General features: G+C 42.3%; 1 protein-coding gene across 1 annotated transcript in view; it reads right to left on the bottom strand.

Moving 5' to 3' along the window:
* OTOGL (otogelin like) overlaps nucleotides 1–26,681 on the bottom strand; it is a 356,745-nt gene that overhangs the window by 237,726 nt on the left and 92,338 nt on the right. The window contains exons 20-25 of the mRNA XM_073556969.1: nucleotides 25,218–25,383; nucleotides 23,648–23,722; nucleotides 22,444–22,496; nucleotides 21,081–21,243; nucleotides 20,889–20,996; nucleotides 20,202–20,340 (exon numbers count right to left, since the gene is read on the bottom strand). Coding sequence (XP_073413070.1) covers nucleotides 20,202–20,340; nucleotides 20,889–20,996; nucleotides 21,081–21,243; nucleotides 22,444–22,496; nucleotides 23,648–23,722; nucleotides 25,218–25,383 — 704 coding nt within the window. The remainder of the gene's footprint in view (nucleotides 1–20,201; nucleotides 20,341–20,888; nucleotides 20,997–21,080; nucleotides 21,244–22,443; nucleotides 22,497–23,647; nucleotides 23,723–25,217; nucleotides 25,384–26,681) is intronic.

The raw sequence follows: 26,681 nt of genomic DNA, 5'->3' as shown, positions 1-26,681 counted from the left end.
CGGTACCATGGATATTTATATGTGTCTTTTTGATCGTGCGTTATTACACTTTTTGTTTGGCGGTATGATAATAAATCATTATTTTTTGCTTTGATTTATATTTTTATTTTTTAAGGGGTTCACTAAAGGTGTTAACTAATGGGACAGTTTTATAGGGCGGGTCGTTACGGACGCGGCGATACCTAATATGTGTACTTTTATTGTTTTGGGGTTTTTTTATTTCCAAAAAATGGATTTATTGGGGGAATATTTTTTATTTTTTTTTCTAATTTATTTGGCGATTTTTTTGTAATTATTTTAACACTTTCTTTTTCTTTTTTTTTAACTTTATTAAATAGTCCCAGGCAGTGCCGAAGGCTTCCTCATGCCTGCGCTTTGCAGGCACTGAGGAAGCCAGCTTCCTGCAGGCCCCCGAAGGCCCCCGTCGCCATCTTGGATTCGGGGGCCTGCAGGAAAGGAGCCCCCCGCAGCAGCGCTGCACATTGCGCTGCCGTGGGGGGCTCAAGGAAGCACGGAGATGTTTGATCGCGGTGTGCAAGGGGTTAACGTGTCGGGGGCGGTCCGTGACCGCCCCTGACACATTGTGCCGGGTGTCAGCTGTGATAATCAGCTGACACCCGGCCGCGATCAGCGGCGCTCACCACGTGGGCGCCGATGATCGCGGTAGACGTACTATCCCGTCCATGGGCATAGGGTCCCATGGACGGGATGGTACGTCGGATGTCAGGAAGGGGTTAAAGGCTCTGCTGATAACCCCAAACAGGCCATTTGCACCACCTGCCATGCCTGCATCAGCAGGGGTAGCAAACCTACCAGCCTGGCCACCACCAGCATGATCAGGCACACGGCAGCAAAGCACCCAACTTTGTGGGCTGAACCCCAGGGTCCAGGAACACTGTCTGCGGGTGACACCACTGCTTCTTCCGCTGTTGTTTGTGGAAGCCAATCCCCTGTCCATGGTGCCTGTGAAGATGCCTCTTACCTTGCATCTGTTGTTGCACACACTCAACTAGCACTATCATCAAGCACGTCCACATCCTTGTCCCAGTGCAGCATTCAGTTTAACATGCTCCAGTCCTTGGAACGCAAGCGGAAATATGCTGCCAACGCCCCACAGGCAACCCTACTAAATTTACATATTTCTCATCTGTTTGCGCTCGAAATGTTGCCTTTTAGGCTCATGGAGATGGAAGCGGCCGTCACAGGGTACTCGGTCCCCAGCCCCCACTATTTCTCTCAGTGTGCCATCCACGCATCACACAAGCACGTGTCCCACAACATCAGCCGTGCCCTCAACACTGCTGTTACTGGGAAAGTTCATCTAACTATGGAAACATGGACAAGTGCTTGTGGGCAGGGATGGTACATCTCGCTGACGGCACACTGGGTTAACATAGTGGAAGTCAGGACCCAGTCAAACCTTGGGATGGAATACGTCCTCCCGACGTTGAGGTCCTTCGTCAATCAGGATTGCCCCCACAGTCTACAGATCCTGCACCTCCTCCTCCTCTTCAGCCTCCATCTCCGAAATGATGACATCAGTCACAAGCTGTAAGAACTACAGCACTGCCTCAGTCAAGCGGCAACAGGCTGTGCTGAAGCTAATATGCTTAGGTGACAAACCGCACAATGCTGAAAAGTTGTGGACAGCTCTGAAAGAGCAGGCAGGTCTGTGGCTGACACTTCTAAACCTAAAGTCAGGCACGTTCATGTGTGACAATGGCCGGAACCTGGTGGTGTCTCTGAGGCGAGCTCACACGCGTACTATACAGCTTCTGTCGCCCTTGCCATGCTTCAGCAGCGTTTGCAGCTTCTGGCTCACCGAAGCGTGTGATGCCCCCACACGTTGGAACTCTACACTGCATATGTTGGAAAGGATTTGTGAGCAGAAGAGGGCAGTTGTTGACTACCAGCTTCATCAAGATTTTCGGTATTTCGTTCAGACTCCACACATAAGATCTCAGGAGTGAACATGGATGTCAGACAAATGTACCATCCTCCAAAACTATGAGAAGTCCACCAAGATGGTGAGCGGTGATGACGCCATAATTAGCATTACCATCTCACTTCTCTGTGTTCTGAAACTCTCTCTGCTCACAGTCAAAGAGGATGCATTGCAGGCGGAGCACGATGAGATGGATCAAGGAACCATACAGGGTGATTACACACAGCCTAGCCTCATGTCACCCCAACGTGGATTGTTAACAATGAGGAAGATGAAGCGGAGGAGGAAGTACAGGATCTACTTTCATTTGCTATAGACGGTACTACAAGCACCACTGTCATACCGTCCGTTCAGCGTGGATGGCCTGAGGACAGAGAGGAGGAGGAGAGTATGGTCAGTCGTCATCTTGGTGAGGACATGGAAGTCTTGCCTGTTAGCAGACTGGCACGCATGGCTGACTTTATGTTACGCTGCCTTTCCCGTGACCTTCATATTCTCCAAATTTTGGGTGACAGTCATTACTGGTTGGTGACACTTTCAGACCCACGCTACAAGGAGAACTTTCAATCTCTTCTTCCAGAGGCAGACAGGTGTACTAAAATGGTGCAGTAACAGAAGGCCATTGTTGTGGAATTATTAAAAACATTCCCATCTGAAAACGCTGGTGGCAGAGGTCACAATTCATTGGACAACCAAGGAGTACAGGCAAGAGAGACACATCTCCAATCCAGCAGAGGCAGGGGAACACTGGCAATGTTCTGGGAGAGTTTTGTCAGACTCTCCCATCGCCCTGGCCCTGAGGCGTGGGGTACTGTCACAAGGAATGCAAAGTTTTGGAAGATGCCGAGGGAGTACCTAGCTGACTGTACCAACATCCTTTGTGATTCCTCTGTGCCTTATAATTATTGGGTATCCAAGCTGGACACATGGCATGAACTGGCTCTCTAAGCCTTGGAGGTCCTAGCCTGCCCTGTCGCTAGCGTTTTGTCAGAGCGTGTTTTTAGTGCCGCTGGTGGAATTACAACTGATAAGCGCTTCCGCCTGTCAACTGAAAATGCTGACAGGCTGACTCTTATAAAAATGAACAAGGGCTGGATTGGGGCAGATTTCCCAACACCACCGAATGATAGCAGCGAAACATCACCTCAAATCCAGAGTCATTTTTTGGGATGGATATTCCCATGCACCTCTTCACACCCACACATAGGTATATACTTCCTGATTTTGGCTACTTGCTGTTATCCTCCTCCTTCTCGTCATCCTCATCAAAAACCATCACTAGATCAATATGGTGACCGTGATCCGTGATGCAACAGCCACGTTATTGTGTTAAAGGGTGTTTACGATGTCTGTAAAAAAAAGTTTACACAGTATGTTGATGTGTATCCCCCCAGGGGGAAATGTTTGCCAGTCCATACACTTAGGCTGTGAATTTTGATGCGGATCTGAAGCGGTTTTGGACGCGCAAAATTGCACAAAATCCGTAATGTTAATCTATGGGAATCCTGAATTTGGTGTGCACATGCTGCGGCAAAATATGCGTGGATTGGCAGTAAGTCAATTCTTTTTGCAGATCTGCAGCATTTCTGCACCCATTGACTACCACTGAGTTAGGCAAATCCGCAGCAAGACTACGTGTGTGGGCGGAGACTATGTGTGTGTGGTGAATATGTGCGTGTCTGTGTGTGGGGGTCTGGGAGGATCTGTGTGTGTGTCCGGGTGTCTGCGGGTGTGTGCGCGGCTCTGTGTGTGTGCGGGTGTCTGTGTGCAGGCATCGTCCAATGGGAATACTATCCCATCCGGCTATGTCTGCTGTCACATAGAACAGGGACAGCATTAGCTGATGATGAGATAGCAGTCCCATCATCCGGCTACTGTGTTCAAGTGTAAAAAAAAAACAAAAACATTCACATACTCACCAAACAGCTAATCCCCAAACCCATCGATCCCCTGCAAAAAAATAAATAAGTAAACCAACAGTATACTCCCTTTTCCGACGTAATCCATTTAATAACGAGTGTCCCACGACAATCTCCCATGTAGATCTGTCACATCAGGAGATGTGACCGCTCTCCAGGGGCCTCTGGTGATACAGTACAATGACGGAAAGTGTATCACTCCGCTGCTTAGAGGTCACAGGAGTTCATCCTATCACTTGCGGCACTGCTGTGTGGGAAAATTCTCACACAGCAGTGCCGTAAAGTGAGAGCATGAACTCCGGTGAATTCTCAGTGATAACACTGCAGGAGTCATTATCTCCTGTCAGTGTGTCACTGGAGGCCCTGTAGAGAGGTCACATCTCCTGATGTGACAGCTTTACATGGGAGATCGTCATGGCACACTCATTATTAAATGGATTACATAGGAACTGGGAGTATTTGTGTTGGTTTATTATTTTATTTTTTTGCAGGAGATTGATGGCTTTGAGGAATTAGGCATATAATAAATATGGGAACTGTGTAGTGTTCTATTTTATTAAAATACTTGTTTCTGGCTGTTTCTTTATTTAACCCCTTAACAACTATAGGATTAGTAATGGATAGGTATCTTACAGATGCCTGTCCATTACTAAGCCGGACTTGATGTCACCTTACTATACAAAGGGACATCAACCCCACAACTATTACCCCAAGTGCCACCTCTCGAGGGCAGAGGGAAGAGAGAGGCTAAGTGCCGGAATTGGCGCATCTTACAGATGCGCCATTTCTGGGGTGGCTGTCAGCTGGTGTTTTTAGCTGGGGGGGCAATATCCATGGTCCCTTCCTAGGCTATTAACATCAGCCCGCAGCTGGCTGCATAGCCTTTTCTGGCTATTAATTATAGGGGGACCCCATGTCATTTTTTGGGTCCCCCCTATTTTAATAGCCAGTAAAGGCTATGCAGACAGCTGCGGGCTGATATTAATAGCCTGGGAAGATCCATGGGTATTACCCCCTTCCCAGGCTATAAACATCGGCCCAGAGTCACTGGCTTTCCATGTTCTGGTTTTGAAAATTGCACGGGAGCTCACATTTTTTTTTCCATTTTTTTTTAAATTAAACAGATATTGTGTTTAAGGCCGGGCTCACACTTGCGAGAAACTCGCATGAGTCTCGCACCTCACTACTGGGACCGAAGTGTGCGGCTGCATGTATTTCTATGCAGCTGAACGCTCCGGTCCGAGTGCCTATCTATAGATATATCTATCAATATATCTATCTATCTATAGATATTCACTTATATTTGTTTTGTGTGTGTAAACATTATATGTGAACATGGTATGTGATGATATTATGGTCTTCAATGGAGTATGTAAAAGAAGAGGTTGGACAAAGAAATGACATCACAATTTTTTTTTTATAAATTTTAGATCTTTATTTAGCTCAGGGGTGTGGAATCTTTTTTCAGCCAAGGGCCATTAGGATATTTATCCCACCCTTCCGGGGGCTGTACAAATTTATTTTAAACTCCGCCCACAAAGTACGTCTTGATGCTGGCAATGGTGTCAGGACGTAATCCTTCATCGCATGCGCTTATCCCCCCGAGTGCCTATCTATAGATATTCACTTATATTTGTTTTGTGTGTGTAAACATTATATGTGAACATGGTATGTGATGATATTATGGTCTTCAATGGAGTATGTAAAAGAAGAGGTTGGACAAAGAAATGACATCACAATTTTTTTTTGATAAATTTTAGATCTTTATTTAGCTCAGAGGTGGGGAATCTTTTTTCTGCCAAAGGCCATTAGGATATTTATACCACCCTTCCGGGGGCTGTACAAATTTATTTTAAACTCCGCCCACAAAGTACATCTTGATGCTGACAATGGTGTCAGGACGTAATCCTTCATCGCATGCGCCTTAGTGCTCAGTAGTGAATACTGTGTGTGAGCACTGACAAAGCAAGAAGAAATTAATGGGCCGGCGGCCAGCAAAACACAGCTGTCGGCCCACGCACTGTGGGCCCTGGGAATCTGCCCAGGGGCCGGATAAAAGGTCATCGAGGGCCATAAAAGGACCACGGGCCTGACGTTCCCCACCCCTGATTTAGCTTACAAAAACGCATTCAAATCCGCATGAAAAAACACATGAAAATCTGGGTGGATTTTTACCTGCGTTTTGTGCCAAGAGAGGAAGAATCTGCGCAGAAAATTCCACAGGCAAATCCACAACTTGTGCACATACCCTTAGTGTATGGGCATTACAACCATAGAAGACCCGCTCCTTTAAATTGGAAAATGATTTTTAGCAGGCCATCCTCCACGTCTCTTCCGCCACCACCACTAGATCACCATGGTGACCGTGGTCCGTAATGCAACCGCCACATTAGTGTGTTAAAGGGTGCTTATGATACCCATAAAAAAAAATTTACACAGTATGTTAATGTGTACCCCCCAGTGTATGGGCATTACAAGAATAGGAGACCCACTCCTTTGGAGGGGGAACAGATTTTTAGGAGGTCCACCTCCACGTCTCTTCCAAGGGGTATTATGGTGTGTCCAAATTTGTGGCAGGCCTTGCATTCACTGCATAGGCAAACAGTATTTGAGACCCACTTCCTAATAATGCGAACTTAGTTGTTTGGTCAGCTTCAACACTGCAATTCTCCACTGCTAGATCTTTAGGCTCATCACTGCAATGCTCCACTGCCAGGTCTTCAGCCTCAACACAACAATGCTCCACTGCTGGTTCTTCAGGCTCAACATTACAATGCTCCACTGCCGGGTCTTCAGTCTCAACACTGCAATTGTCCACTGCAGATTCTTCAGGCTAACCACTGCAATTCACCAATGCAGGTTCTTCAGCCTCAACACTGCAATTCTCCAATGCAGGTTCTTTAGGCGCAACACTGAAATGCTCCACTGCAGTTTCTTCAGCCTCAACACTGCATTGCTCCAATGCAGGTTCTTGAGCCTCAACACTTGAAGTCATTTCATGGGCAAACATTATGGGAGTACCAAATGAATAATGGTAACTTTGGTTTCATGTGGCCATCCAGGACGTCTCTTCAAAGGGTTATTGGGGTGTGTCCAAATTTGGAGCAGGCCTTGCATTCACTTCAAGGGCAAATATTATGGGAGCACCAAATGAATAATGGGAACTTTGGTATCATGTGGACATCCAGTACGTCGGTTCAAAGGTGTCATGGTTAGGACATGGTTAATGTCCTGTTTCCTCAGGGTTAATTTTGCTGGCTTCCCTTTGGATCTGGGAGGGGTATTTATACTCTCTCCAGACTAGGATTCCCTGTCAGCTATACTGTTATTCTGGCTGTGTGTCTGACCCCCCTGGTGTGCGTGTATACTGCATTGCTTGTTTGCTTCCCATGTATGATCAGGCCTGTCCCCTCACTCTGTTCTGTCTCACGTTTTGGCACTATTGTCTTCTCTGGTTCTGACCTCCTGGTTTGGCTATTGTTACTCTGTTACAGTTTGTCCCTATTGTACCGTCTATTGCCCGTTCTGGTTTTCTGATCTCTTGCTTCGTCCTGACTATCTATTCTGTCTAACCCTCTGGTTCTGTTGTGTTATCTCATGCTTTGACCCTGGCTTGATCTGGTTTACGTCTCTGCCTATGCCCCTTGGTAACTTGTCCCATAGTTACCTTTCTAGGAGTTTTCCTTCAGCTCCCAGCTCTGTGGAGTTTAGGCCACGCCCCCAGCAGTCACGTGCTTCAGGTCCTGTTAGTCTGAAGCACGCATCTTCACTGCTGCTGCCCCGCTCCACAGGTATCTTTTGTACTCAGGACACACGCACTGGCTCAGTGAGCAAGAGCAGTGCGGTGTTCCTGACAAAAGGGTTATTGGGGTGCGTGTAACTTTGGAGCAGGGCAGGCTTTGCATTCAAAGCATAGGCTAACATTATGGGAGTAGCTAATTAAGAAACATGGCAACTTTGGTTTCATGTGGCCATTCAGTATGTTGGTTCACAGGGTTATTGGGGAGAATGTAACTTTGGGGCAGGCTTTGCATTCAATGCATAGGCTAACAGTATCGAAGTACCAAATAAATAAGAATGAGAACTTTGGTTTCATGTGGCCCTCCAGGACGTCTGTTTAATGGGTAATTGGGGTGCGTCCAAATATGGGGCAGGCCTTGCATTCAATGCATAGGCAATAACCGTATAGGAGACCCACTGTTTAATAATGGAACAACAAAGCATAGCTGGCTGATGGCTCTCTAAGAAAAGTGAGGACAAACTGCTGTCCCTTTAAGAAGATTAAAGTCTGCCTGATGGCCCTCCGCCTTTATCATTCCCTCCTTAATAACTGAAACAGGATGTGGCTGATGATGTGTCACACACCATATGGCCAGCTAAGGTTGCAAAAAGTTAAAATGACATTTTCCAGTGAATGCATTTGTCTTGGTTGAAAGCAATGCTGAAGTTGAAAAACGCATCAAAAACGCTGCATGTGAACATAGCCCAAGTGGTAGAGGAACATTTTTGTTTTGGGTTATTTATTTGGCCTTACATACAAATCATTACCCTGAAAAGGATGTTCCTTAACATATTTCCCAGGAAAATCAATTTTGGTTTCGGTTTTGTATGTTTTATTGTGTGCACGGAAAAGTGGCGTAAGACTCTGACAACATTGTTCACAGCAGTGACCAGGGAATCAGAAATGCATCCAGGGGTCATACCCATGATGTTCCTATGTCATTTCAGCACTGTTCTCATCGATTTCAGATATTTTCAGGCCCTAAAAAGACCCCCGGGGGGGTCGCGGCAAAATGCTCGGGTTTCCAATAGACTTACATTGGGCTCATTGCTCGAGTCGAGCACCTGAGCATTCCAATTTGCTCGACCAGAGCAACAAGCACCCGAGCATTTTAGTGCTCACCCATCACTAATAGTGAGTTATTAATCAAGCCAAAGAACCAAAGATTTTAGTGCTGAGTGAGAAAACAATCTGAGAGACAAAGACTTACATGGGAAATTCTCCTTTATCACTAGAGCACTTAACGGCTGATGTGCTTATGAATGAAAACATTAATCACTCATGAATGCAGTGTGATGATGGTGGGTCCACTAAAGGGAAACACTGAGTCATGACAGGAATAGGGGAAAACGGAGACACGGGATCAAATAGCAAACGTAGCAGGACCAATCAGACCAATCGGAGTCAGCTACAGCAGCCCTAGGCAGAACTATAACTGACATCGCCTGCAGGAAGCAGCGGCGATAAATAGCAAAACTGAACCCAGACTGAAGCTGAGAAAGGTTAACTCCTTAATGACAATTATATTCTTAATAAAGTAAAAATTAAATCAGCATTTCAGTTATTTAGGGACTTTAAAAATCTCTCTCTACAGTACAAGAGGTTGCAAACCTATCTCTTTCATGAGACTTTTTTACTTATACAAAGAATGTCTATACTATATCAGATTCTATTCAATACATGTTTTCACTTTTAGTGGATTATCACTAATCCTGCTATTACCAGACGCTGTATACAGCTAAGTCTTCAGGAAGCACATATAAAACGTCTATCATTAAATTTGAAAATGTTCTGAAAGGCGCTGCTCACTCATCACAAGTTACAATTTCAGTAGCAAATTCACTATTGAATTGTTAATGCTTTATTTCTTTCTGTCTTTAATCACTTGCACTTCCATGGATGACTTTTTACCTTAAGAAAATGAAAGTCTGATTGCAGACAGCAGGAAAAATAGCTCCATTATTTCATTACATTGTTTGAGCTATTTGATACGAGCATTATTTTTTTATTAAGCAGCAATGATTGAAACATTCTGACATTTCAATTACTTGTAGCAGGGCGGCATGTTGGCAGGCAAACAAACTAATAAAAAGCCAAGATTAATCTTGCATTTTTGTGCATTGTTTGTTTTTGAAAATGGTGTCATTAACATTTTGAACTGGAAAATGTGGCTTTGCCTTCATAGCAAACCTTAGCATTGTATTTGTCTTCTACTTAAAAATAAACATAGTAAAAGCTTGATAATTTGGCTTTCTGGCAATCACTATAAATTGGGTTAAATAAACGCACAAGACATTTGATCCTGATGCTGCAATACGGTTTTTGATAGGACATTATGTACTGCAAAGTGGGGTTACCATTTTATAAATTATTATGTGGGGGTATGTTTCTTTAAACATCTGTACAATGGCAACAGTAACAGAATAGTAATATAAGTCAAAATTCAACAACTTCACTCACATGGAAGCAAGAAAGTTGAGGGCTACAGAGTCTTTCATGTGGCAATGTACTAGAGTAAGGAGAAAGGACTTAACCCCTTAATGACCGCCAATACGTCTTTTTACTGACCTGAGATATAAGAGAATAGCGTCCCCATACAGGGTGACAATCCGGCAGCTGTGGGCTGTACACTATAGCTGACAACTTGCTGCATCAGCCACGGTCAGTGTTTGCACCATCAAAATCAGTTTAACCCCTTAAATGCTGCTGTCAATAGTGACTACATCATATAGCTAGGTAACAGAAAGTGGGGGGCTTCCTCTTTATCCCCATTGGTGCCCTCAGATCATGGAGCTAATTTATTACCTGAAACTGGGTGTTCACTCTGCAGTCTCCTCATGTATTCATTTATTTAAGCTTCCTAGTTTTGATAAGATATACCTATGACTAAGGACATGTAATATCTGTCTGAAACGCGTAAGGTAGCCTTGCCTGTCATGGTGGCTTATTAATATGATTTTAAAACCTTCCTAATAAATGTGAGTTTTATCTTTTTTCACTAATTTTGGTGCTGGAGACCCCCTCTTTTTTCCTTTGGATTTGGATTGTCATAAAGTATAATGTGTCACGAAAAAACAATTTCAAAATCACTGGGATATGTTGAAGCGTTCCAGAGTCATTACCACATAAAGTGACACTGGTCAGATTTCAAAAATTTGGTTCCTCAGAAGTACACTTTTGCCATATAGCAATTTGCTGCCACTTGTGACATACTGCTGGCAATCTCTTCATCAGCACCTCCTGAATTCTTTGGTACACTCTGTGCCTCCTCCAATATAGCACATAACACATTCATATTGCTTGCTTTAGTCATATTTACAGTATTTTGACCTCACTTTACAGCAATACCTACAGTAGCTTGCATGGAGCGATTAGCACACTCCTGGGGCCTAATTCTTTAGTAGGTTATCAGTCCCTCCCACACAGGCATCTGTCTCCAGCTGTGTCTGGTGTGGCAATCCTTTTGCACTTATGCACCATCACTCAGACTCCTCTGGTATGGCAATCCTCATAGAAAGGAAAAGGCCTTTATGATTCCTTTTCTGTGGCAAATCGTCGCCTTATGGTGGTTATAATTAAAGATGAGCGAATATTTCAATGTTTAGTTCGGATTACAATTGCTAAACTAGCAATATTCGCTGATTAACTCGCCGAACATAACAGAACGCCATTCAGCTCAATGGGAGGCAAAAACAAACGCATGCAAAACACCTTACAACAGCCCCAAATGCTGCCAAAACACATCAAATAAGGGGCACATGCCAGGAAAGTGGCCAAATTTCACCCACAGTACCAAGTGCAGCATTTTACTGCAGCAAGACGTCAGGCTACACATTATGAGAGCATTATACTGCCTCTGTACAAATCCCTGGTTAGACCGCACATGGAAGATATAATGGAACTAGAGCGAGTACGTGTACAAATGAGGGCAACAAAATTAATAAAGGGAATGGGGAAACTACAATACCCAGAGAGAATAGCAATACCCAGAGAGATTAGAAAAATTAGGATTATTTAGTCTAGAAAAAAAGACGACTGAGTGGCGGTATATAAGGGGACAATACAAATATCTCTCTGAGGTTCTGTTTATACAAAGGAATGTGATGGTCACAAAGGGGCATTCTCTGCATCTGGAGGAGAGAAGGTTTTTCCACCAACATAGAAGAGGATTCTTTACTGTTAGGGCAGTGAAAATCTGGAATTCCTTGCCTGAGGAGGTGGTGATGGCGAACTCAGTCGAGGGGTTCAAGAGAGGCCTGGATGTCTTCCTGGAGCGTAACAATATTGTATCTTACAGTTATTAGGTTCTTTTAAAGGACATAGATCTGGAGATTTATTCTGGAGGAATATAGGCTGAACTGGATGAACAAATGTCTTTTTTCGGCCTTGCTAACTATGTTACAATCAGCAAGGCATGAGGTACTGGGACAACATTTACAAAATTCAATTGAACATCACAGACGAGGTGGATGAGGGATCGGTGTATGCCTCCTGTGCTGGGAGCACTGATACTGCATGCAACAGCTCAACCTGCTTTCATACTCAGCCCCACTCAGGTGGCACAAATATCATCTAAATTTCATAGACTACTATTGTCAGAAAAATCTAAGGATAGTAACACGGAGTCAAAGAAGTGGAGACCTGATGGTCTTGGAGGCCATTGGAGGCACAGGCCATTTGCAGGGATTTCATCCGAGTGTATGGTTGTCAGAAGAGGATTCACTCTGACCAAGGCGCCTGCTTTTAAAGACTGATTATGGAAGAACTGCATCACCTGTATCAGATTGAGACATTCAGGATGACTCCCTACAATCCTCAAGGGAATGGGGCCTGCGAGCGCTTCAATCGGACTCTGATTCAGATGATGAGAACTCTGGAGAAAGACCTGAAAGTTCGCTGGCCTGAATTTGTGGCTGAATTAGTCTGGGTGTACAACAATCGAGTGCACAGTACAACTGGAAAAACACAATACACCCTACTGTTTGGCCGGAAGGGGCGAGAAATCATGGAGCTGGAATTGGATCCAGAGGAGGACTACCCACGGACGGGGGTGTCCACCTGGGTCCACGAACATCGTCACCATTTGCAGACTCTACATCGGCTTGTGCAGACCAAGTTCTGGGAACTTGAACATCATAAAGTGACTCTCATGTGAGGAACAGCTCTGAAGGCCGAGGGCCGTATGTTGGTCTGAGAAAAGCATCCTCGAGGCAAGTTGGAGTGTCGGTGAGAAAAGACCCCGTATCGGATCGGAAGGTCCTGTCTATGAGGTTCAGCCTGAGGGGGAGCAAGGTGCTCCCACTCAAATAGTTCATGCTATGCCCCTGCTTGTCACAAGATCCCAATGAAACAGAGAGAACACCAGATGTTCCTGAAATGCTCCCCCCACAGCTGTTGACTATGATGAGGGAGAATTCTTCGACCCACCACTCATCGAAACAAAACAGGAACAGGGACTTGAAGCTCCCGAACTAGCTGCTCCATTAAACCTGTGCGCGTCTCCGTCCTCGCCTGCTCAACCTGACTCCACTATTCAACCTGACTCCACTACTCCACCTGTCTCCACTACTCAACCTAATTTACGCCATACAAAACAGACAACAGCAGGAATACCACCCAACCGATACGAAGAAGACCAATTTATTTGGCAGCGGATCATCCAAGAGATGGGGGAATGTCAAAGTTTACTGCTAGAACTCTTGCCCATGGAATGGCGGGCTGAAGGAGAGGGGGAGTGTAAGAAAAAAATATATATTTTTACAGTGTCCCTGGCTTTATTGGGGAAAGGAGGTATGTGTCACTGCGCTTGCAGCAATCAGTGATATGAAACCGGAGTGTTTTTGTGCTTCCAGCACACTAGGTGCTGAGAAGCCGTGTACAGAGTTTTAATGAGCCGGTTTTATGTGAGCACCCACAGTGCAGATGGGAGATTGCTCACTGTACTGTTCTTCCCTGCAGGACCTGCAGGTGTTTGAGGACCTGCAGTGATGTCACTGTAAGAAGAAGGACCATGCCGCAGGTACCTGTTCTGTGCCGGTTCCGGAACTGTCGGGGCTGTCTCCTCTGTTGTCCGGGGGGGAAGCTTAAGGGACCGGACCAATCCTTGCATGCGGAAGCAGGGGTGTGGTTAAGGGTTTACAACCTCAGCGCAAGCGGAAACAGGCAGACCTGGTGGGAACAGACAGTGCGCAGCAGGGACCAGTGAGTGCTCTGGCCCTCGAGCATCCGTACAGCACAGGCCTGCGCCAGAGCATTGCCTCCGCCGATGGCAAAGACTGTGAGGAGAGACGTGCAGTGTGCCCAATGGTCGCCACAAAGCAAGGTGCCAAACACTCCAGGCCTTTGAGTAATGTGCGTGTGCCGCCTAAGGGAGACCGGGTGCAGGACCGCCATCTGCGCTCTGATTCCCCATTGTATATCCGCCAGACCATGTTGGGCTCAGATAGTGCGGAGGCCCGCACTCCCCTGGCCACATCAGTATATGGACTAGGGGCTCAGCGGAAGGTACCGGAGACCAACCGCTCTCGCCAGAAGACGGATCCTCGTTACCTCCAAGACCCCATCAGACAAGTGCCGTGCCAGCTGCTGCTGGCATCATCACCCGCTCTGTGATTGGCTTTCCCTAACAGTGTGCAGAAGGACCCCACACCAAGAAGGACTGTATGCTATTATTTTTGTTTTGTTTGTTTTTTTTCTGTCACGCCCGGAAGGCTGTGTTTTGTTTTCAACTGGTTTATGCTGCACATAATAAATCCACTGGTGCTTTTTCTGAATCTACCTGAAGGCTTCTACTGAGTGTGACAACCCCTCACAATACATAATAAATCCAATGGTGCTTTTTCTGAATCTACCTGAAGGCTTCTACCAAGTGTGACAACCCCTCACTATATATATATATAGTGAGGGGTTGTCACACTCGGTAGAAGCCTTCAGGTAGATTCAGAAAAAGCACCAGTGGATTTATTATGTGCAGCATAAACTAGTTGAAAACAAAACACAGCCTTCCGGGCGTGACAGAAAAAAAAACAAATGAAACAAAAATGACACCTATCCATTATTAATCCTATAGTAATAAAGGGTTAAAAAATACACACTGACATTAATTAAAAATTCTTTTAATGAAATAATTACACAAAGTTTTTGACCTACTTTATTATTCTGCTAATCCAACTGAATCCCTTGCTCTATTGTAAAAAATTAATCAAATAAAAAAACAACAATATCTATACTTCTCCGCCGTTCAGTCAGGTCCCCCGCTGCAATCCATCAAAAGGGGTTAACTAGCTTATAACGGGGACCGGTGCTAATGCTACCGGCCCCGCTGTAAACCACTGCAGAATTAAGGAAATCGTGTCTGCACAGGCACCCCGGCTGACCGGAGATGAACTGATTAGCGTGGGAAAGTCACAAGATTATACCAATCACGTCACATAGCACGGCATAAAAAAGCAATATGATACTCAAGCAACTTCGGTATCTGTCTGGTATTTTCACCTTAAGGCCACATTCACACATTGAGTATTTGGTCAGTATTTTACCTTCGTATTTATAAGCCAAAACCAGGAGTGGAACAATCAGAGGAAAAGTACAGTTGTGGCCAAAAGTATTGACACCCCTGCAATTTTGTCAGATTCTTCCTGAAAATTATTGCAAACACAAAATTCTTTGGTATTATTATCTTCATTTAATTTGTCTTAAATGAAAAAACACAAAAAGAATTGTTCTAAAGCCAAATTGGATATAATTCCAGACCAAACGTAAAAAAGAGGGTGGACAAAAGTATTGGCACTGTTCAAAAAATCATGTGATGCTTCTCTAATTTGTGTAATTAACAGCACCTGTAACTTACCTGTGGCACCTAACAGGTGTTGGCAATAGCTAAATCACACTTGCAGCCAGTTGACATGGATTAAAGTTGACTCATCCTCTGTCCTGTGTCCTTGTGTGTACCACATTGAGCATGGAGAAAAAAAAGAAGACCAAAGAACTGTCTGAGGACTTGAGAAACCAAATTGTGAGGAAGCATGAGCAATCTCAAGACTACAAGTCCATCTCCAAAGACCTGAATGTTCCTGTGTCTACCGTGCACAGTGTCATCAAGAAGTTTAAAGCCCATGGCACTGTGGCTAACCTCCCTAGATGTAGACGGAAATAAAAAATTGACAAGAGATTTCAACGCAAGATTGTGCGGATGTTAGATAAAGAACCTCGACTAACATCCAAACAAGATCAAGCTGCCCTTCAGTCCGAGGGTACAACAGTGTCAACCCGTACTATCCGTCGGCGTCTGAATGAAAAGGGACTGTATGGTAGGAGACCCAGGAAGACCCCACTTCTCACCCCGAGACATAAAAAAGCCAGGCTGGAGTTTGCCAAATCTTACCTAAAAAAGCCTAAAATGTTTTGGAAGAATGTTCTCTGGTCAGATGAGACAAAAGTAGAGCTTTTTGGGCAAAGGCATCAACATAGAGTTTACAGGAGAAAAAAAAGAGGCATTCAAAGAAAAAAACACGGTCCCTACAGTCTGACATGGCGGTGGTTCCCTGATGTTTTGGGGTTTTGGGGTTGCTTTGCTGCCTCTGGCACTGGACTGCTTGACTGTGTGCATGGCATTATGAAGTCTGAAGTCTACCAACAAATTTTGCAGCATAATGTAGGGCCTAGTGTGAGAAAGCTGGGTCTCCCTCAGAGGTCATGGGTCTTCCAGCAGGACAATGACCCAAAACACACTTCAAAAAGCACTAGAAAATGGTTTGAGAGAAAGCACTGGAGACTTCTAAGGTTGCCAGCAATGAGTCCAGACCTGAATCCCATAGAACACTTGTGGAGAGATCTAAAAATGGCAGTTTGGAGAAGGCACCCTTCAAATATCAGGGACCTGGAGCAGTTTGCCAAAGAAGAATGGTCTAAAATTCCAGCAGAGCATTGTAAGAAACTCATTGATGGTTACCGGAAGCAGTTGGTCGCAGTTATTTTGGCTAAAGGTTGTGCAACCAAGTATTAGGCTGAGGGTGCCAATACTTTTGTATCCCCCATTTTTGGAGTTTTGTGTGAAATGATCAATGTTTTGCTTTTTGCTTCATTCTCTTTTGTGTTTTTTTCATTTAAGACAAATTAAATGAAGATAATAATACCAAAGAATTTGTGTTTGCAATCATTTTCAGGAAGAAACTGAGTATTATCTGACAAAATTGCTGGGGTGTCAATACTTTTGGCCACAACTGTATAATAGAAACACGTCACCACCTCTGTATTTATCATCCACTCCTGGTTTTCGGTCACAAATACTGATGTAAAATACTGACCAAATACTGAACGTGTGAATGTGGCCTTAAGGTGAAAATACAACCCAGATACCGAAGTTGCCTGAGTATCATATTGCTTTTTTATGCTGTGCTATGTGCCGTGATTGGTATAGTCTTGTGACTTTTATGCTGTAATATCCAGTGCACTGTCAGCAGTGTGTTATTCCTAGGTTGTGTTATGCTTATTTCCAGGTATGTGTGACCAAAACAATATACTTATGTCGATGAAATATTGTTACGTGAATACCACAATTGTGTGACAATGGTGAGATTTATTAAGCTAAAGGTGCCAAAATTCTAGTACAATTTGCACTATTAGCTGTCTTTTATGACTTGCACAGTAATTATGTGCTTTAGTCTTTCTGGGCCTTGTCTGAAAGTGTGCGATGCCTTGGCCTTGCTGGAAAGAGGCCATGGCACAGCAGAGAGAAGTTGTTGCCTAAGGCCGACGTCACACTAGCGAGAAATACGGACGAGTGCTATGCAAATAAAAATCACATTGCACGCGTCCCAATGTTAATCTATGGGGCAGCTCCCATCAGCTGATTTTTTTCTCGGGCTCAGAAAATCGCAGCATGCTGCGATTGTCACCGGATTACGCCTGTAAAACGCCAATGCAAGTCTATGGGGGTGAGAAAAATGCAGATTACACACGGACCAGACATGTGACTTGCGAGAAATACGCATCGGTGTCCTTTACAAAAGTCGGCAATTCAGTGCGCGATACAGTAAAATCACACTGACAGATTTAATAAAGAATAGAAAGAATAGATATAGACACATAGAATACATATCCATATATACTGTATACATGTCATTGAGACATATATATATATATTTTAACAATTAACAAAATGCAAGTGAATGAACAAAAGAGAAATCTAAATCAAATCAATAATTGCTGTGACCGCTCTGTCTTCAAAACAGCGTAAAAACATCAATTCTTCTAGGTACACCTGCACACAGTTTTTGATGGAATTCAGCTGGATGGTTGTGCTTAACATTTTGGACAACTAACCACTGATCTTGTGTGGATGTAGGCTTGTGTGAATCCATCTGTTTCTTCATGTAATCCCGCCCAGACTCAATGATGTTGAGATCAGGGCTCTGTGGAGGCCATTTCATCATCACTTCCAAGACTCCTCGTTCTTCTTTTCTCTGAAGATGGTTTTTAATGACATTGGCTGCATGTTTGGAATCACTATCCTGCAGCAGAATCAATTCTCGAGCCAATCAGAGGCCCACCTGATAGTATTACATGAAGGATAAATATCTGTAACTTCTCAGCATTGAGGACACCAAGAAATAGCAATGTTGAGGATTGTTGAAGCACTGGTTGGCCAAGAAAACTTAATACAGCATGTGAAAGACACGTTATGCTCACTTCCCTTAGAAATCGGAAGGTTTTTAGCAGTGCCATCAGCTCAGAACTGGCAGCAACAAGTAGGGCCCAGGTACACTCATCTACTGTTCAGAGAAATCTGGCCAGACGTGGTCTTCATGGAGATCCGGCATCCAAAAACCACACGTTTCTATATGGAAACAATGCCAGGTGAGTCAACTATTCACGAAAATATAGGAACTTGGGTGCAGAAAATGACAGCAAGCGCTCTGGATTTAGGAGTCAATATGTGGCTTTACAAGAAGGCAGTTTGTTTGTCCAAGGACTGATTATTTGCAGGTAACGGTTCCTTGCAAGTTTGTGGCTACATTTCTGTAAATCAACTTGGGAGTTTGGCAAATATTAATGGTGTCCTCAATGCTGAGAAATACAGGCAGATAGTCATTTATACCATGGTGTCACATTGGTTACAAATTTATTCTGCAGCAAGACATTGACCTCAAACACAACCAATGTTACATAATTACATAGTGTAACATTGGTTGTGTTTGGGGTCATTGTCTTCCTAATGAGACACCTGCCTAGCTCCAAATGTGTTCTGCCATTAAGAACTGATGAGACAAAAGGTTGTGCACTAGAATATATGCACAGAAGAGCTGTGATTAGTTCTCCAAGATGTTTGGAACAAGTTCCTTATGAGTTCCTTCAAAAACTGTGTGCAAGTGAACCTACAAGAAATGATTCTTTGATGCTGCTTTGAAGTATTAGCGTGGTCCCACCAAATATTGATTTGCTTTAGATTTCTATTTTGTTCATTGATAAAAAATAAGCAATTAACACTTCTATTTTTAAAAAATATTCTTACTTTAAGGGATTTTTGCACACCTGCCTAAAACATTTGCATAGTATGGTATGTATAGATTATATGTGGTATTGGTAATGTAATAGTGGTTTGAAAACTGATTTGGGAAAGCTCATACCAGTAACCAATTGCCCCTACTCTGTAACGTCTGCGTGGTATACCACTGAGGTGAGAATACACAATAGGCTGGCAGTTCCTTGGATTTGGCTTGCCATTGTTCTGAGAGAGCCTCTATCCATCACCAGTAGTAGGAAAGTCCCCAAACGACTTCTCAGCCTAAGTACACGCATCCAATGCATTGGAGAGAACATCAGGCAGTGACGCCGAAGGAGAGAAGCTCACAGAAGAGAACAGGTTCTACCGACCCCGAACCCTTAATCAAAGCAGACTATGCCATTATCTAAATTTAGGCAAAAACAGGTACCCTTTAGCCACCTTCTTTCATGTATCTTAGGCAAAGGAAAAAGTATTAGGGCTCAATCAGACAAGTATATGACATGTTCTTGTGTTCGTGATAAGAATAGATAGCACACGGACAGCACACAAACCAATGCTAATGAATAGGGCTCTTCAGATTGGGTTTTTTCACATGGGCCGAGTAGCCTTGAAAAAATATATCACAGTATGAACTAGTTACTTCCGTATCTCGGATGAGTCTCACATTTTCAAGCCTATGAGTGCAAACAAAAAATCGGATTCCATATGGATCATTCTTATTGCATCTGAATTTTACAAGTACATTGTAGTTACTAACATAGGAACCTGTGTTTAGTCTTGTCGGTTTTTTAGGAATGTTGATGTTCTAAATCGGAAGCGATACCAATGTAAATGACGGACATATGGATGGCATAAGGATGAAAATGTCTGATTTGTCTGGATAAATATTGGAGATTTTTTAGCCTTAGGCTATGTTCACAAACAGGGACAGCTTTGCCGTGAAAGATGTGTGCAGATTTTGATATACGGTATATCCAATGGAGATTTCCCCCTTTCTGCAGCACATTACAGCTTGAAAATTACAATTGACTTATTAGTTAGTAGTCTTACCTTTACTAAGAATGCCTGACAGTCACTGACATAATCATATTCCAAACCATCAAAAGTATAATAATGTCGATCCCCATACACAGTACACACGGAGGGGCAGGGGTAACTGGTGCAATTAAAGATTCCTCGTTTACAAACACTGCCAGGAGCAAGACAATAAGCAAGAGACAGATTAATGCAATGCAACATTTACTAATCTGGCGTTAATTGCAACGGTGTTACTGTTAAACAAGCACTCCTCCCATAACAGTTCTCATCAGGAGACAGCGGCTCAGAAGAAGTGAGGTAAGGGTTATAAACTGGTCAGTAAGAGTGAATTCACTGATGGATTTTTGGTTCACTCATTCTGCAGCCAGCAACAGCAACTCTATTCTCAAGGCGATCTACAACATTTTTTATGAAACTCAATTGCAAAAATGATTTTGTGTCAAAAATAAATGCATTAAAAAATTGTTCCCAAAAGTTTCCATGTCTTTTAAAACCTCATTCTTAGTTTCCTATAAGATACAGTCCTTGATGAAAATCCTCCGTCTAGGTCTTACTTTATTCTCATTTTTCTACTTACTTTAGGAGGGTTATAGTAGCATTTTATTATAATAACTTCTCTTTTATAACAATAGTCCATGCAAACAATGCTTAGTGTATAATGTGCAGATGATTGCTTTTGTTACAATATTTTATACCTACCATGTGTAACATGGAGTAGATACCACTTCACCAGACAAGTATTCCCAATCCTTCCATGTACATGGACAGCTATCTGGTACATAACATTTACCTTTATGCTCTGCCATGCTACCAAAATAGAAAAAACAATAGAAAAGCATAAATACACAACAAATAACATTACTAATAGCTATCATTAGCTGTACTACTTACCCTTGCGGACAAATGCAACCACTGGTACATGGTGGCGTTGGAATACATGTGAAATTCATAGCCAAGTTTGCACATGTAACTTCACAGCTGACACCAGCAGATGGTAAGCCCAGCACAGGGTTTCTGCAATCGAAATATATCTTTCCTTCTGGACATGTGTGACCTTCAATATAAAATAATCATATAGAAAGGGGTGTAACTATAATAAGTGCGGGAGTTGCAATCACACTGGGCCCTGGATATTAGGGGGCTCATAGCTGGCGATCCATAGTGTCGAATGCTGCAGAGAGATCCAGGAGAATCAGCATTGAGTAGTGATCATAGATTTAGCTATTAGTAGATTGTTAGAATTTGGTGAGGGCATTTTCAGCAGAGTGTGTAGAGCGGAAACCAGACTGTAAAGCGCTCCAGAAGTTTAAAGATGAAGGGAAGATTAAGGACAGGTCTGTAGTTACAGTAGTAGTGCAGTTCTCAAGGGATGGTTTTTTAAGTAATGGGTGTATGCTGGCGTGTTTGAAGGAGGAGGGAAAGATATCAGATAAGAGAGAGACATTAAATATTTTAGTTAGGTGAGTGGTGGCAGCTGGGGAAAGGAAATGAAGGAGATGTGAGGGAATAGGGTCACTAATGCAGGTAGGAAGGAGAGAAGATGCGAGGAGCCTGGGAACTTCTATTGTGACTGGTTCATAGACAGAAAGTTAGCTAGATGAAGTGCAGGAGGGAAGAGAATACATGACATTAGGGGGTTTGGAGAAAATTTCCTGTCAGATATGGTCATTTTTTTCATGGAATTAATTTTTTCTTATTTATAAAATCTGCTGTGTTTAACTGCCCTAGCAAAGTGGATGCGATTTCATTAAAACTTCAGGACACTGTGTGTTTAAAGACACTATTGAACTGTGTATTTTTTGGTGTTATTTCTCTATAGGCTACGATGCGGAGCCTGAAAAATAAATACATGTAAAATGCATACAAAAAAAATGAAGTTGTGTTTTTAGGGAATAAGCAAAAAACATTTAAACACTGCTTCAAATGTCACCAAAAATGCATTAAATAAATGGGAAAATGCATTACAAATACAGCATTTACGCTACATGTGAATATGGGCTACAAGTATTTAGTGTAGAATGTATCTCAATACATGGCTCATGGGAAGATGTGTTATAGTTGGATTATCAATGAAAGCATACAACTGATAAGTGTATGAATACTTTATATGCATATAAAATGTACTTAGCGTAGCAGTAGAAATGCAACATTTATTACTATTTGTATTGCTGTTGTTATATATATTTCATGTAAAAAATGTATTGACCAAGATAGAATACCAATTACATACTCTCTTCTTTATATTTAAGCATACCTGTGATGGTTGTAGAAGTTTCAGTACATCTCACTGTTCCATTCAAACACTGGCTAGCAATAAAAGAAAAACATCATTAATTCTGGAATACCCCAGTGTCAGGCAAAACGTAAAAGATTAAGGTTTCCCCATACAGTACCTCACAAGAGCCCAATTTACAGGACATGTTAAAGCACCAACCATAATCCTCCTGGAAACGCCTATAAAACATTACAGGACCACAGGCATTCATGCAAATTAGCACAAGCACTGCTCACCTTGCTACACATTTTGGGAGACAATCCAGTTAAAAAAGTGATTGTTAAGAGCTTTGTCTTAAAATGTATCTTTATTTTTTCCAACAATCAGAACAAAAGCTCTTGTCCTCAAATTAAAACTGCATTTGGTGCACATACCAGTCAACTAAGTCTAGGAACAGTCTCAACTCTCACACTCTATAACTCAACATTCTTTCTTTTTAAGCCAGCGGTTCCTTTTCATTAGCTTTCTACCAGCACTATAGATGTTGGAACTTACTTTGACTTACTTTCCAGCATGCATTGCTCCTGCAGTTTTGCAATGGCCTGCCTGACCTGATCTAAAAGTCCAATATTCTGTTATGTCTGTATGCATTTTGACAGACAGAAGAGCTGTTGTAGAAAGGCAAAAACCCTCCCTCACATGCTGTAATCTGTCCCCACGTCTCTGCTGTTAGGACTGTCAGTAGACACAGAAGAGAGAAATTTAGTGGCTGACATGGTGGAGTAATTTTTTTTGTTTTTGGCTGAATACTTCATTTGGGGTAAATAAAGTATTTTATTGGTTATCACATTAGCCATCAGATGACCAGATTGACCAGATCTATCCCAAATCATTTCCTCAGTAATATTTAATTTGTTGGAATATATTTGGTGCAACAACTCCATTCCTGTCTATGAGTGCTTAGTTGCTAGATTTGTATGCTGTTTATAATGTTAGAAGAAAAAACAGCTCCCAGAGGCTCACACAGGGAGAGCATGTGACTGTATTTCCTGTTTTTCCTGTGTCTGTGTATGAGAGAAGCAGCCTGCTGTAGATGCTGCACAGATAGAGGCACACAAATGATTTATTCCTGATCTATTAAGTTTTTCCTGATTGTTCCTGAATAAACAAGTTCTGTTGTCACACGCTTGGAGAGTATCGTGAGTAATCTGCTGCCAACAAAATTGTACAAAATTAAACTTACCAAGAGCCAGATTGTCTCAAGATCACTTCCCCTGGATGATAGATTCTGCCCTTAAAATAACAGCGACAGCTCGATCTAAGCAGAAAAAAAATGTATATGAGTACAATAAATTATAATAAAGAGCTAAGCATAAGCGTATCGAGCGTAACTTGAGGTTCCTGTGCCCCAAATCACATATACAGTAAAGATCACTCAACACTTTTAACAAATCTTATGTGAGTGCAATCAACCCATCATACATACTGTAAGGACCATGTAGAATCCAGTTGTGTAAGAGCATCATCCGAGATAGTTGTAATCTGCTTATGTATATATTGTGAGATGATTGCATTCACAAATGCAAAAAAAAGTTCTATTATAAGTGTTCAGCGGTGATTAACCTATGTGAAATTCTGTTTTGTTGTTATGGAGGTCATTTTTGCAGGCTTTCTGCTTCAAAGTATGGTCTGCTCTACAGTAAAGAAATGCTTCTATTGAATTCTTTTTTTTATTGCATTTATTTTGTGAAATCGGAACATCTTCAGAGCTTTCCCTTTGCTGTACTACATAAGATTTACTTATCTTTTGGGCCCCAATATAGATTCTGTAATGGGTCCCCAAAAGTGTCGGGAGAAGGTTACCAAGGACCTACCAATAACATTTTTCAGGGGGCTCACTCTTCAGCTACATGTAAATATTATTGGACCTGAAGAGTGGATAATATGTAGACTCCAGCTGCTCTTTTATGTAATTTCATCCTATCCTTCCATAAATAACACATGGATAGTTTGTTAAATAAATTAAATGCTGCATTTGCATGCATATTATGCAACAAGTGTACTGTGCCAAGCACTGCTCATGGGCCCACAGGTAAATTTATCTGTTCATCCAGTGGCCAGTCCAGCCCACCGGTGAATTTATCTGTTCATCCAGGGGCCAGTCCAGCCCACCGGTGAATTTATCTGTTCATCCAGGGGCCAGTCCAAGCCTATCTACCATCTGTCATTTACTATGTAAGAAAGTTCTAATGAAACCAAGGTTGATTTAGACCTCCCCATTCATCACTCTTCAGGGCCGAGATGTGAAAGCTACTTTTATATTTCATAGCTATATTCCTGAGGAAATACTATTGATCTAGAACAATTTACTGATACTAATACTAAATTATCTAAGCAATACAAATAGTGTACGGTAAATCATCTCAGCCACTCAACCCCATTTATAACAAAAAATCCCACTTTAGAGAACGTTCATAATTACAGCAGGGCATATAAGTGTCCCAAAAGTAGGACTGCCCTTTACTGTATCTGATAATACACACACACCTTTACACCATGGATGCTGCTTATGTCCTACTCTGTTCCTTTTTATGGAAAGAACTTGCCCATTCACGTGAACACGTTTATAAAAAGAACAGATAACAAACGGATGAAACACCACACAATTAATGCAAATACAGGAAAAACAAATCATTACATAGATGAAAAAGTACAATTTTTTTGCATAAGGCCTTAATCTGTAGACTTTGCCTACTTATGTACCATCCAAAGACTGACTTTCAGTTCGAGTTGATACATAATCAAATACTTACATTGGAACACAAAAGTTTACAGCCTCATCATAGTACTTTCCATCAGGACAGTTACATCCTTCAATACATTCATCAGTGCAGATTTCTCCAAGCGAAAGAGAAGAGCAAGTCCGTCCACAGGAAGAAGAGCACTGGTGGTACAACATCCCATATCGGCATATTACTCCTACAGGAAAGAAAAGGAGTCATTATTCAAATTGTCACATTAGCCCTTGTATAGTTAAGTCTCTTTTGGAAAAGAAGAAATGAGTGAAAGTTGATTGTAAATGTAAAAAGGTTTTTCAGAATGGCTGGTAGTTCATTACAAATTGGATGGCAGCAGAAAAATTATGGTAAAATCATTTATCTATGTCATTGTAAAGAGATTTGGTATTGGTTAATATATCTCAGTATCTTGTTTCTAGTTATGCTTGATTCTCTTTCCTCAGTTCAAAATGTTATTAAGAAATGGCAGTTAACAGGAACAGTAAAGCATGAACAGTGAGAGCTGCTTGTAGGATTGCTGAAAAAGGCAAATCAGAACCCATGCTTGACTGCAAAAGACTTTCAGAAAGCTTTAGCAGACTCTGGAGTTGTGGTTCATTGTTCTACTATTCAGAGACACCTGCACAAATATCACCTTCATGCAAGAGTCATCAGAAAAAAACCTCTCCTCCTTCCTCACCATAAAATTCAGAAGTATGCAAAACAACATTTAAAAAATCCTTATGCATTTTGGAAACAAGTCCTGTAGACCGATGAGGTTAAAATAGAAGTCTTTAGCCACAATGATCAAAGGTATGTGGGGAGAACAAGGACACAAAATTCAGGAAAATAACAGCTCACCAACCATTAAGCATGGGGGTGGTTGTGTTGCAGCCAATGACATGGGGAACATTTCATGGGTAGAGGGAAGAATGTATTCAATGAAATTTCAACAAATTCTTGGTGCAAACAAAACACCATCTGTAAAAAAGCTGAGGTTGAAAAGAGAATGGCTTCTACAAATGGGTAATGATCCTAAATACACATCAAAATCCACAATAGACTATATCAAAAGGCGCAAGCTGAAGGTTTTACAATGGCCCTCACAGTCCCCTGATCTGTACAGCATTGAAAATCTGTGGCTAGACCTCAAAGTAGCAGTGCATGCAAGACAACCCAGAAATCTCACAGAACTGGAAGAATGTTCCAAGGAAGAATGGATGAAAATCCCTCAAACAAGAATCAAAAGGTTCTTGTCAGGCTACAAAAAGTGTTTACAAGCTGTGATACTTTCAAAAGGGGGTGCTACTAGGTACTAACCATGCAGGGTGCCGAAACTTTTGCATTCTCACATTTTCCTTTTTATAGTTTTTAAAATGTAAAAGCTGACAATTGTTTTGGCCTAAGATACAAAGGAAATGTGTCATCTTTAACTTTAGGCCTTTTAGAGATTATTTCAACTTCAACTTGCTTAATTGTTCACAATAACAGTAATTTTGA

This window comes from Dendrobates tinctorius, unplaced genomic scaffold (assembly GCF_039654945.1).
Source record: "Dendrobates tinctorius isolate UK_male_01 unplaced genomic scaffold, ASM3965494v1 ptg000241l, whole genome shotgun sequence".
NCBI classification, from domain to species: Eukaryota; Metazoa; Chordata; class Amphibia; order Anura; family Dendrobatidae; genus Dendrobates; species Dendrobates tinctorius.
This window is presented reverse-complemented; position numbering and strand designations above follow the sequence as displayed.